General features: G+C 36.5%; 1 protein-coding gene across 8 annotated transcripts in view; it reads right to left on the bottom strand.

The window, feature by feature from the left end:
- Positions 1–13,426, bottom strand: part of FRMD4A (FERM domain containing 4A) — a 733,796-nt gene that overhangs the window by 120,755 nt on the left and 599,615 nt on the right. For all 8 annotated transcript variants that reach the window (XM_074268578.1, XM_074268579.1, XM_074268581.1 and 5 more), the window contains 2 exons: positions 3,736–3,792; positions 1,894–1,916 (listed from right to left, as the gene is read on the bottom strand). In XM_074268578.1, the coding sequence (XP_074124679.1) occupies positions 1,894–1,916; positions 3,736–3,792 (80 nt within the window). The remainder of the gene's footprint in view (positions 1–1,893; positions 1,917–3,735; positions 3,793–13,426) is intronic.

Here is a 13,426-nt window from a genome sequence, read left to right as displayed (position 1 = left end):
CTTCCTGTGTCTCTCCCTCCCTCTCCTGACAGTGACGGGGACAACCAAACTGCTCAGAGGCATTGTGACAAACGAAGGCAACCCCGGAGACGGCGTTCTTCTGTAACAACCCCGCTAGCATTCTGTGTACTCATTAGGCAGCCATAAATTATTGCAGAGGCCAAACCCCTGCTTCCTTGACTGCAGAAGAGCATAGAGGCCACACAGACCCAAGCTCTGCAAGGCAAGATTATGTGTTCATAAAGCACATTCCAGCCTGTCAGAACATTTTTAAAAATTAAGTGATTTTTTAAAAACAGTTCAGAGCTGGGGAAAAAGGGGGGGGGGAGGAAAATAGGAAAATAAGCACACCCTGATAAACCTGAGGTTAAATGTACAGTACAGATTGAAATTCACTGGACCGATAGTTTTCAAATTGTTTTGACAAAACCCCAGAGGCATCTCCAGGGATTTCTAAAAATAGAGTGAAATCCTGGTAGATATGTTCAGTTTGTGTCCCAGCAGCTCATACCTACACTAGATATAAGAAACTTTGTAGAAAAGGCCCCACAATTTTGAAGCAGTTGTTATAGGCTGCAGTTTACAGAGCTTAGGAGAGAGATCCTTCTTTTAACCATTCTAGAGGGACTTTAAAATGGTTGCAGCTTTAGTCATACATCTCTGATTAATGGGGCCTCAGAAGAAATACAGGCAGGGAAAAGGAGAGAAAGCAACTATGACCCCCATGAATCAGTCAGCTTATAAGTATTGTAAGGTCTGAGAGAAAACAAGGTTATGAGAGTTCAGAGAAACCACCAAAGGAAATGGGGCATGTTGTTTAGACTATTTGGTGCTATGAAGGATGAGCCAGGAGGAGGGAGAGTGATGGAGTGATTTTTATTTAAAGCTTTATTATGCTGAATTTCCTATTTCTGTACCCAAATCTTAAGCCCCAACACAGAATTATTGTTGTTGCTATTTAATAGGTCATTTAGAAACTTTGTGGACCTTGAAACCAAAGAATGAGCTCTGCTGACCTCAGAACAATTCAATAAACAGACTCAGAGATATAATGCATATCTTTCACTTGAATCTTAATTCCATTAAGAACATTTACAATACAACATCTAGGATAGGATGCAATGATGTTGCTGAAAGATACTGCTAAGCAATTTCTTTTAGCCCCCCTGCCTGATGTAGTGTTGATGAAGCTGATTTTATAATTAAAATTTGCAGCTTTGCAGATTTCCTGAAGTTATAAGCAAATTTTATTAATGTATCCCGTAAGTATTCAAGTGATGAATATTGTTGACAAACTTGTAACTGAGTTCTAAACTGTGGGAAAGGAGAAGGAAGAAGTGAGGTAGGCATATAGATTATTCCTTTTTATCAATAAGGTCTCCATTTGCAGTAACAATTCTTTTGAGACCAAGATCCATTTGTTAATGGAGAGGAAATTCACTATAATATGTAAATGGAAAAAAAAGTTAGCTGAGAGGGTCCAGATTACCTATAACCATATTGTGTTCAATCAGAGCAAAGTCATCCTTTTGAGTGGAGAAAGTGGTGGTGGTGGTGATTTTTTAAATCAATCCCAGAACACAAAGCTTTGAGACTATCTTCTCCTGCACTGATATAAGGTGTGGTTTCCCAGCTATTCTCATACTAAATAGAGATGTATAGGCTCTCTCTGCGGTATATAGCATTGGAAGACTGAAGACAGAGCACTGGGTAGAGCTTAGGACGTTAAGTCTTGAATCTCAAAGCAACAAATGATGCCTCATAATGAAAGTATAGAATGCTCAACAGTCAACTGAAACTACAACTCATGTCTTCATTCAAAATTTATAGCAGCAAATGCATTATTCTAAATATAAACAGTACAAAGAAGGAAAGTAATTCCTGCAGACTTACCTGGAAAAATCTCCCTTTGCTTCCTGAAACAAAGAACATATATAAATATCAGTATAACAATCTCATTGCTAGCTTCAGAACTCAAAACTTTTTTTTTCTGTTTCTGGTTTCTCCATCAGACTAACTTAATTCCAAAATGCTAAGTATTTATAAAAAAGTAATCTGCTCCATTATTCTATCAAGGTGAGGAATCAAAAACAAAGAGCAAGCATAGCTGTACACAGCTGTAATCTCATATACCAAGAAGGCACAGAGGGGTAGATCTTTTGTACTTGGGAGCCACAGGAGACTATGAAGATCTACTATTTATTCTAAATTTGGCATCTTTATGGTTGGTCACTGGGAAGGAGGGAGGGAGGCCCAAGGAGGAGTAAACTGGCTCAGGTAAGGACCTTGCTTCTGGGCTCATCTGTAATAGGACTGGGTCTATGACTAGTCTAAGTAGCCTGGAGACTCAGCCTTTAGCAACAAGAGCAGCAAAAGATTCATAAGCAAAGGGCAAAAGGAGCTGTTATTCATTTGGAAGGAACATACAACACTGAGCTAGAGAAGGTCATACATGGGAGAAAACAATAAGGGAATGGGCAACTTTGAGGTCTGTGGGGTCAACTTGACCCAGAGTGTCCCTGATAAATCTGATTTCATTTGGTTTATTCTTAGATTAATGGCTGCTGGGGAGGCTGGGTCAGTACTTATTCAAGGATACATATGTGCTTAGGGGGAAATCCACATTAGTTATTTCTCTCAGACCACTCCAAAATCTTGACCCTGCTCCACACTGGACCCAAACTGTTTGTGTAGATTCACTACCATTTCCCCTAGTTACCCCTGGGTAACAGGAGCAGGAGATGAGCCAGGACCAGCTCTGTCTTCATAGATAGAGCAAGAGCCACCTGTTCCTTTGTACCTCTCTATATAACATTTTGCCTTGTACCACAATTATTTGTGCACGTATCTTTCTCTCCTACCAGAATACAAGCTTCTTGTAGGGACATTCTCTTATTCATCCTTGCATTTTCTTCAGCAACCAATTCTAGGTCTTCTAGATATACATTAGGCATTCAATCAATATTTGTTATTCAAATAAATGAATTTGCTTTAATATACCTTTCAACTGTTGCATCTAATGTTCTGTGATGCAGAACATTTTCCCTTTTGTCCATGCTAAAAGTCTCTTTCTTGTCACTCCAGCTAATAATTCTGTTAGCTTTTATTAGTTGCTTAATTTGCTTGGAGCAGTAAATCCGGAGAAAAATGACTGAATGACACATACACCAATTTTTCTGGCTCAGATTTTGCAGAAAGTTTTCCTTAATAAAGACCTGATCTCTAGGACTGGATAAGTAGGGTTTAATTCATTAACTGGAAGCTTTGATCTAATATCCTTCCTTGAATTTGGCTGGAAGCAGTTAAGGAGACAATTAATCAGTGGTTGCAAGTCATAGCATTCTGACCATGTTTGCACGCGTATTTGCTAATTACTTAAATGATTTACTGTGTTTTTCCCCTTTATTTATTGGCAGTAGATTATTTTTAGTTTGGGTTTTCATGAAGAGCTGCCTGTTTGGGATACTTATTTACCCTAAGAGCTGATAATTACGGCAATGTGATTTTAATTAATTTACTATGACCCTTCTGCTCTTCTTTCTCTGTGTATTTGGGGGACAGAGAGTGGGGGTTGTGGCTCAGAAAATCTCTTTACTAAAGGAGAAGATAGGCAGGCCCAAACCATAAATCCTTTTTTGGGGTACAATTCCCCAATAAGTCTATCAAGTTCTTAACCATATCTCTTTTCTAATTAACTACATAGTCTTAAAATATAGAAATGGGATTATTTCTTACCTGTAAAATATAGGAAGCTAATTCAAATACCACTTCACTGTCAACCTCAATAAGTTCCTATATAGAAAAAAAAAACACGCAAAAAAGTCATTTAGTTATTTTTTTCAGCAAAGATGCTTCTGTAATTTCCAAAACTTTTATAAAATATCTATGAAGTAACCTTAAATGAATAATTTGAACAACTAAATTAAAAAAAAACTTTATATGGAACTGTCACATTTAGACTGAGATCCTACAGAGAAAGCAGAAAAAGTAATGAAAAAAATGCATTTGGGAAGAGTAGTTGAACTAAACCATATTCATACAAAAGTGTTCTAAATTGGAGAAAACACAATTTTGAAAGCATTGATCTAGCTACACAGAAAGAATTGTAGATATTTAGAAAAAAATCAGCAAAAAGCTAAGACTATTAATAAGTACTGATCAAAATTCTTTATTGCCATGAAATCTTTCAAAACATTTTTATTGAGACACACATATATACACAAACACACACACACACACACACACACACACACACACACACACACACACGGCATAGTAGACAGAGAGCTGGACCTGGAAAAAAGAAGACTCTTATTCCATAGTTCAAATCTGGCCTCAGACATGTACTCCAACAAATATTGTTTGCTTCAGTGTCCTTATCTGTAAGATGAGTTAGAGATGGAGCTAGCAAACCACTTTTGTATCTTTGCCCAGAAAACCCTAATTGGTGTCATGAAGAGCCAGTCATGACTGAAAACCCACAAACTATAAAAGCATCTCCAAAAATATATTTCTTATAAATAATTAATAAAAATAACTAAGTATATTAATTATGTCCAGTACTACATCCTGTAATGTTCTGTTGTTTCTCAACTGTAATCCTTCTCTGGGAGGAGGTTTCTTTTCTGTATAATCTTTTCTCTGTGAGCAGGTTTCTTGGGAGGCTTCTGGAACCTTCCCCTCCAAAAGTGTGGGACTGCTGGACTTGAGAATCCACAGGACGCTTCTCCTTGATCTAATCCAGAACTCCTCCTCCGCAGTCCCAACTCTGGCCCAGATTCTACTCTCTCCTTGCTCAATGTTGTCTTCTTTTATCCTCCCAGAGAATGGGTGTGTGAGAACGCAAGGGCTTGTGGGGAAATTACTTCTACCAATGAACTTGCTCCTTTTAAAGATGCAAGCTCCTCTCCAGAAGTTCAAAGGAGTAAAACTCCCCTTAAAGGCCAGAACCAAAAGGTGTGGACTAGAGAATTGTTAAGTACCGACTTAGCACTTAGTAAGAACCTAACATCTCCCCCTTTCTTTTGATTTAGAACATAGGGTGGTCATGACCTTGAAACATAAATCCATCAATATGGGAGGTATTACACATAATTACATAGTAACACATGCTAGAAGTATTTAACAAATAACATGATCAAATGATCATAAATTGAGAATTTATAAATGTCCACACGTCCATTGTCCATTAGTCTCATCTTGTGTTAAAAATCCAATGATTCCTGCTGGTTTTAAAGTTCTTTAACAGTCTTCTTATTAGCCGTGCTCTTTCGGTGTCAGATGTTTCTTAGATTTTCTCCTTTGTTTTGAGGTTTTTCTCTTTTTCTGTCTCTCTCTCTCCAGGTGCTTGTTGCCACCTATCTGTTTCCTTCTTCATCTGTTTCCTTCTGTCTGTTAAAATACAAGCAAACCCTCTCTCCCAGGCAGTTAACCTATCTAATTTCCTTCTATTTACCACTTTTTTAAATCTCTTCTCATCATCTGGCAATTACATTGGAGTTGTTTGCACTAGACACAGCCCTATTGGTTTAAAAGGCCTGTATTCTCCCCAAGTGTAATCCATTTTTGCAATCTGATTGCCTTTTGGCTGACTGATCAGGTAATCCCTTTCTTCCATGTGATTGCATTTTGGCTGATAGATCACAGCAGAGTCCTGACCTTCTAAAGGCTCTTTGGGTATAACATCAGCTGCCATCATGCCCCAAATCTTTTTTGCCTGGGGCCCTGGACCTGGGCCCCTCATCCCATTTCCCTGAATTAGTCTACACTCTGATGCCCAATGGAGTCCTCTGTTGCATTTTGGACATGGGGTTTTAGGTCTTCTTTCACCCTGTCTTCTCACTCTGTCTCCATACCTGCACTGAGCTCTTAGATATCCAATTTTTCCACATTGGAAACATCGATGAGTTTCTCTAGAAGTCCCTTGCCAGGAGGGACCCTGTCTTTCCATGTTCATCATCATCCGGGTGTAAAAAGCATCTGTTCCCACTGTAGCACAGCATCTTATGATCTCCTCTAAAGAAGCATCTTTGTCCAGTTCCCATATAATTCTTTTGCAAATCTCATTGGCATTTTCCTTAGCCAGATGTCTGGTCATTATTTCTGTAGCTGCATTTTCTCCAATAGTTCTTTTGACAGCAGTTTGCAAATGTCCCACAAAATCCACAAAAGGTTCATTGGGACCTTGCTCTATTTTAGTGAAAGCTTCCCCCTGATCTTTCTGTTCGGGGAGGGAACCCCAAGCTTTTATTGTAGCCTTAGCAATTTGCTCATACACTGTCATGGGATAATTAATCTGTTCTGAATTCTCTCCATGCCGACCTTCACCAGCTAATTGCTCAAAAGTGAATTGTGTGTTAACTCCTATTTCCAAATTGCATCTAACTTGGATTTTACATAATTCATGAAACTCCGCAAGCCACTATAAGTTTTGTCCAGGTTCTAGACATGTCCTTTCTATGGATTTCCAATCATTCAGGGTTAGGACTTCATAAGACAAACCATCTGGTAACATTTTAACATAAGCTGATGCCCCATAAAGGGCACAACCTTTTTTTTCAAATCTTTAATTTTATTCAAATCTAAAGGTGCATATCTTCTCCTTTTTTGACCTACAGAGTCAATATCTTCAATCACAGGATATGCATGTATAAAATCACTTATATCCTGTCCTTCTCCCTTATCCTTAATCAATACTTTTTCTAATCTTGTCATAGGCTGCTTAATAGGCAATTCTGTTTGTATTTCTGCCTCTTCCCCTCCTCCTTCTTGCTCCACTCCTGAAGGGTGAATTAAGGGAGGAGATGGGAAATGCTCCTGTTGCTCAGAATTGTACTTAACTTCATTGTTTTCTGATTCATCCTTTTCACCTAGTTTAGCTGACACCTGCCCATTTTGCTCCTTCTTTTCCTTTAGAATAACAATTTTTAAAGCCATTTGGATTAAATTATAGGTATGAAGTGTATCTTTGGAAATTGAGTTTGGTTTGGAATTGTAGTGTTCACCTAATTGCTCTCCTACTAATTTCCACTGATCTGGATCCAATTCTTTTTCTAGAGAAAAACAAGGATGTATGACCTGCAGTTTTTAAAAGTTCAGTAATCTCCTCCAAAATTATAATCAATCATTGGCTTTTCATAACCTTAATAATGCTCTCTAAACATTTTCCTTGAACAGAAGGCATTTGCCCCATTTCACTAAAATTCTACTTTAGCTCTTTGTTACTCACGCTTCTGGGTCAGAGAGGCTTTTCCACTGAGATCAGGATTTTGTCTGTCCCTATTCGGGCACCAAATTGTGAAGATTTGGGCTAGCTCCTCTGAAGGTCATTATCTCATTAGCACTTAGTAAGAACCTAACATCAGAACTTTACATATTGGCGTCCACAACGTGGGGCAAGGACTTTTGCTTATCCTGACAAGGACTTATTCTGAGCCCTTCAGAGGAGCTAGCCTGGACCTTCACAACATCCAATCTCTTTGTTTATAGTTTACTATTTTTAAAAAATGTGAGCATTTAGTAAAATTCCATTCACTGTTTTTGAACTGACTTTTGTTGCTTAATATTTCTTTGTATCTTTTAGTGCCTGTGTTTATTGTTGTTTTACCATTGCTTTCTTCATTCTACATCAATTCATATATTTTCTCACAAATCTATTAATTTTTCCTAAGGATCAATCCTTTATAACCTCATAATATTCTGTTACATTCATATACCATTATTTCTTTGCCTATTCTTAAATAGTTGGGTACAATGTGTTTCCAGATTCAAATTATTACAAATAGCATTATTATGAATATTTTTATACAGATGAGTGATTCCTTTTTTTCATTAATCTCCTTGGGGTATAAAACCAATAGTGGATTCAATAGGTCAAAGAAGATGAATAAATCTAAAGTTTTTCTTGTATAAATACTAGTTGCTTTCACAATAGTTTGCCAGTTCACTCTACCAATAGTGAATTTGTGTCTCTTTTCAAAGTTATAATTAGATTGGATTTCCCCTCCCCAGTATTTTACAATCTTTGTCAATTTTTTTGTTGTTGTTGTTATTGTTGCTTTGGTGGGGAGTTATTTTTATTTGCATTTCTCTTACTGATTCTGAACTTTTAAAATATAATTGCTGACATCTCATGCTTGAAAACTACTTATAGCCACTCATATCTTTTAGCCACTTATTGTGGAATATGGGTCTTTAAGAGACTTGTGTCAATTCTCTGTTAGGCTTTATTTAGAAATTGTAAATGATTTTTTTCAATCTAAATCTTTTCTTCTTATTCTAATTGCTCTGAATTTATTTTTGAAAACTTTTTGTAAATCATATGATTAAAAATATATACTTTGTCTTTCTACTCCCTACCTTATTAAGAATTCTTCTTACTTCCACAGTTGTTAGGGATAAAACATTTCATTCTTCTCTAGCATTTCAATGATGGTACTTTTTATATGCAAGTCTTTTAAGTCATTCAATTTTATTATATTTTGGTCTAAACCCATTTTCCACCAAATTGCTATCTAAGTTTCTTTGTAGTTCTCGTTAAATAGAATCCCCCCCCCACTACTTTGAAGTAACAGACATTAAACTGCTGTGTCCATTTACTTGTAGATTTTGCTTACCTTGTCTGGTCCACAAATCTATTTTTTTTTTATTATTTTTTAATTCACTAATAGCTGCTTTGAAAAATGCTTGCTTTCTAATAAAATCCAAAAATTTGGTACTTTGCATTTTATATTATTTCTCTTGACATTCTTCATATTTTATTTCCCAACCTGAATTATGGTTCACTGTTCTTATTCCCAAATTTTCAGTGTTACCCACCCACTTACTTCTTCCTATTCAATTCTGAGCCCAGTTCATTAGCCATCTCTAGTTTCTATTCAAGGTATATCTTCTGAGAGATCCACTACCTATCATGGTTTTAAGAGTAAAAAGTCTTCATCTAACTAGCACCATGTTATCTACAAAATATTTAAAGACCTTGGCTTCTATAGGGAAGGCTTCTTAGATTTTAACTCTACCCTAGATATTTTCTATGACCACAGCAAATAGTTTTTGTGAACATGTCTTCTAGCTGTGTGTCTTATTTAATACCAAAAAATCAGAAGAATGTCGAATGAAGTTATCTTTGTAATTGCAATTGTGATCGTTCAGGAATCTCATGATTTTAATGTATGAATGAAAAACAACTTATTAGAGAAGACTCTTTAAGGTAGCATTTTATTCTACCAAATAAAATAATAAGTTTTTTTTAATTATCAACAAAAAGACACTCAATAGTATCTCATAGTTTCTGAATTCTTCAATTAATTATAAGATTAAAAGGACATTCTCTGTAGTAGAATATCATTTGAAAAGGACTAATCTTTTTTTTAATCAAGAATTGTTTTTAATGTCTGCACACTTCTTGCTGTACTGTTCAGCAGCCTATGCTGCTATGAATCATATACTCTCACCATCTCTTAAAAATTACAGTTGTAGGTCACCCAAGGGCCACTGGAGAGATGCATGGTGGGGGCAAACAGGCTGGAATATATTAAAGAAATCAAAGTGATATATGATTGAGGAGGGAGGTAAGCTAGTAATATAGCAAGAGAAAGGAATAATGGAAAGACAGCTTGTATGTTCCATTGTTACCCACTTAATGTCAGATCTAGAAGAAGACCCCAGAACACTAGTTATTCCATTAAAAGAAGATTCCAGGGAGATGTAGACAAGAAGAATGAAGAATGATAAGTGAATGGGTTGTAATCTGAACTGTTGGAGGGTGTACACATATGGATAAGATACACAGAAGATACAAATATCTAAGTATTTCCTTGACAATTTGATGGTACAATATAAAATCCCTGTAGGATATCTTGGCTAGTATTGTCAATTTTATAATATTGACAGACAGGAAAATTAAATATATTTTTAATGCTTTAGGTTTTTATTTGTTAAAAAAATATTTTGTAATTGTTTTTGATGACATTCCCTGCATATGTCTGGTTAGGTCCACTCCCATGCATATGATTCTTATTTGAAATAACATTCTCTTTGGAGTTATTTTTCCTGGTTTTTTTTTAATTAGAAATATAAATAAATGCTCATGATTTATCAAACAGGAACCTTGCCTCATACTTTAGTAAGAAAAAAATAGGCCAAATTCAGTGTTTCTTCTTTTTCCCTTCTCAAACTCTCACAACTTCTTGACATCATCCTTTCCTCTTCCCACTGTCCTCTCCTTTCCTGGAGTTTCTGATGAAGAAGTTGTCCTTTCTATAAAACTGTACACACTCTTTGATTCAGTAGCACCATGATTGGGTCTGTGTCCCAAAGAAATCATAAAGAAGGGAAAAGAAACCACAAGTGCAAAAATGTTTGTAGGAGCTCTTTTTGTGGTGGGAACTTAGAAATAAGTAGATGCCCATAAATTGGGGAATGGCTGAATAAGTTGTGGTATGTGAAAGAAATGGAATAGTATTGTTCTGTAAAAAATTATGAACAAGCAGATTTTAGGAAGGCCCAGAAAGATTTACATGAACTGATGCTGGATGAAACAAGCAGAACTAAGAATATTGTACACAGTAGCAGCAAGATTGTGGGATGATCAACTATGAAAGACTTGGTCCTTCAGTGATCCAAGGCAATCCAATAAACTTTGGATGGAAAATGCCATCTGCATCCAAAGAGAGAAGTATGAAGACTAAATGTAAATCAACACATGCTATGTTCACTTTTTTCCCTTTTTCTTCTGTTTTCTTTTTTGTAACATGCCCTCCTGGCAGTTACAATTACTAGCCTGCCCTAGGACCAACAGAGTACCTTTGACCACTGACCTTTGCAGTGTCAACTCTACCCGGTTCGCCTCCTCTGAGGCCTTCAAAGTCACTGGCCACAATCTCTAGAATCTATAGCTTAATAACCGGTAGCACACTCAAGAACAGCTACGTGTAATTTTAAAAGCCTTTATTATGCTTACTCACATAATGCCCTGACTTGTCTCTGGGCTATCCATCAGCTTGGTTTCGGCTACCCCAGGCTAGGGAGCCAGGTTAAAGAGAGCAACTGCTGTCTGCAGTGGGCTTATAAAGGGCCTGTGAGGTCACACACACAGCCAACCAGCAAGAGAGCCGTCACCCATTACGAAGCTATCTCAATATGGCCAGGATCCCACCCACAGGGCAGTCCTATATCCCAGAGATTATTTCTGGGCCACTCAATCTCCTGTTGCGCTGTGGCCACCCATTTAAAGGACCCTTACAATTCCCTTTTCTTGTTTCGCAGGAACCACACCCTTACACTTTTTCTCTTATAGTTTTTCTCCTTTGTTCTGATTTTTCTCTCCCAACATGATTCATGAAGAAATATTCACAAAAAAGAGAAAGAGAAATGTACATGCATAACCAAATAAATAAATAAGTTTAAAAAAAGAAGTTGCTCTTTTCTCTTTATCTAATACTATCTTCTCTGGTACTGCCTATTCTATTACTTTCACAGCCATCTCCTCTCCTCTCTTGATTTTCAATCTCTTCCTATCTTATTCTTTTTTTTTTTTTTTTTAAGTTTGAAGTTATCAAAGTGCTTTTCTTTCTTTCTTTTTTTTTTAAACTTTTATTTTATTTTATAATTATAACATTTTTTGACAGTACATATGCATGGGTAATTTTTTACAACATTATCCCTTGCACTTACTTCTATTCAGATTTTTTCCCTTCCTCCCCCAACCCCCTCCCCCAGATGGCAAGCAGTCTTATATATGTTAAATATATTACAGTATATTCTAGATACAATATATGTGGGTAGAACCGAATTTTTTGTTGCACAGGAAGAATTGGATTCAGAAGGTAAAAATAACAGTTTACATTCATTTCCCAGTGTTCCTTTTCTGGATGTAGCTGGTTCTGTCCATCATTAATCAATTGGAATTGGATTAGCTCTTCTCTATGTTGAAGAAATCCACTTCCATCAGAATACATCCTCATACGGTATCATTGTTGAAGTATATAATGATCTTCTGGTTCTGCTCGTTTCACTCAGCATCAGTTGATGTAAGTCTCTCCAAGCCTCTCTGTATTTCTCCTGTTGGTCATTTCTTATAGAACAATAATATTCCATAACATTCATATACCATAGTTTACCCAACCATTCTCCAATTGATGGACATCCATTCATCTTCCAGCTTCTAGCCACTATGAAAAGGGCTGCCACAAACATTTTGGCACATACAGGTCCCTTTCCCTTCTTTAGTAGTTCCTTATGATATAAGCCCAGTAGTAGTATGGCTGGGTCAAAGGGTATGCACATTTTGATAACTTTTTGGGCATAATTCCAGATTGCTCTTCAGAATGGTTGGATTCTTTCACAACTCCACCAACAATGCATCAGTGTCCCAGTTTTCCCACAGCCCCTCCAACATTCATCGTTATTTGTTCCTGTCATCTTAGCCAATCTGACAGGTGTGTAATGATACCTCAGAGTTGTCTTAATTTGCATTTCTCTGATCAATAGTGATTTGGAACACTCTTTCATATGAGTGGAAATTGTTTCAATTTCATCATCTGAAAATTGTCTGTTCATATCCTTTGACCATTTATCAATTGGAGAATGGCTTGATTTCTTATAAGTTAAAGTCAATTCTCTGTATATTTTGGAGATGAGGCCTTTATCAGAACCTTTAACTGTAAAAATGTTTTCCCAATTTGTTACTTCCCTTCTAATTTTGTTTGCATTAGTTTTGTTTGTGCAGAAACTTTTTAATTTGGTGTAATCAAAATGTTCTATTTTGTGATCAATAATGGTCTCTAGTTCTCCCTTGGACACAAACTCCTTCCTCCTCCACAAGTCTGAGAGGTAAACCATCCCATGTTCCTCCAATTTATTTATGATTTCATTCTTTATGCCTAAATCTTGGACCCATTTTGATCTAATCTTAGTATATGGTGTTAAATGTGGGTCCATGCCTAGTTTCTGCCATACTAATTTCCAGTTTTCCCAGCAGTTTTTGTCAAATAATGAATTCTTATCCCAAAATTTGGGATCTTTGGGTTTGTCAAAGATTAGATTGCTATTTTTATTCACTATCTTGCCCTGTGAACCTAACCTATGCCACTGATCAACTAGTCTATTTCTTAGCCAATACCAAATGGTTTTGGTGACTGTTGCTTTATAATATAGCTTTAAATCAGGTACACTTAGACCACCTTCCTCTGACTTTTTTTTCATTAGTTCCCTTGCAATTCTCGACCTTTTATTCTTCCATATGGATTTTTTTGTTATTTTTTCTAGGTCATTAAAATAGTTTCTTGGGAGTCTGATTGGTATAGCACTAAATAAATAGATTAGTTTGGGGAGTATTGTCATCTTTATTATATTCGCTCGGCCTATCCAAGAACACTGAATGTCTTTCTAGTTATTTAAATCTGACTTTATTTTTGTGGCAAGTGTT

This window comes from Sminthopsis crassicaudata, chromosome 5, assembly GCF_048593235.1.
Source record: "Sminthopsis crassicaudata isolate SCR6 chromosome 5, ASM4859323v1, whole genome shotgun sequence".
NCBI classification, from domain to species: Eukaryota; Metazoa; Chordata; class Mammalia; order Dasyuromorphia; family Dasyuridae; genus Sminthopsis; species Sminthopsis crassicaudata.
This window is presented reverse-complemented; position numbering and strand designations above follow the sequence as displayed.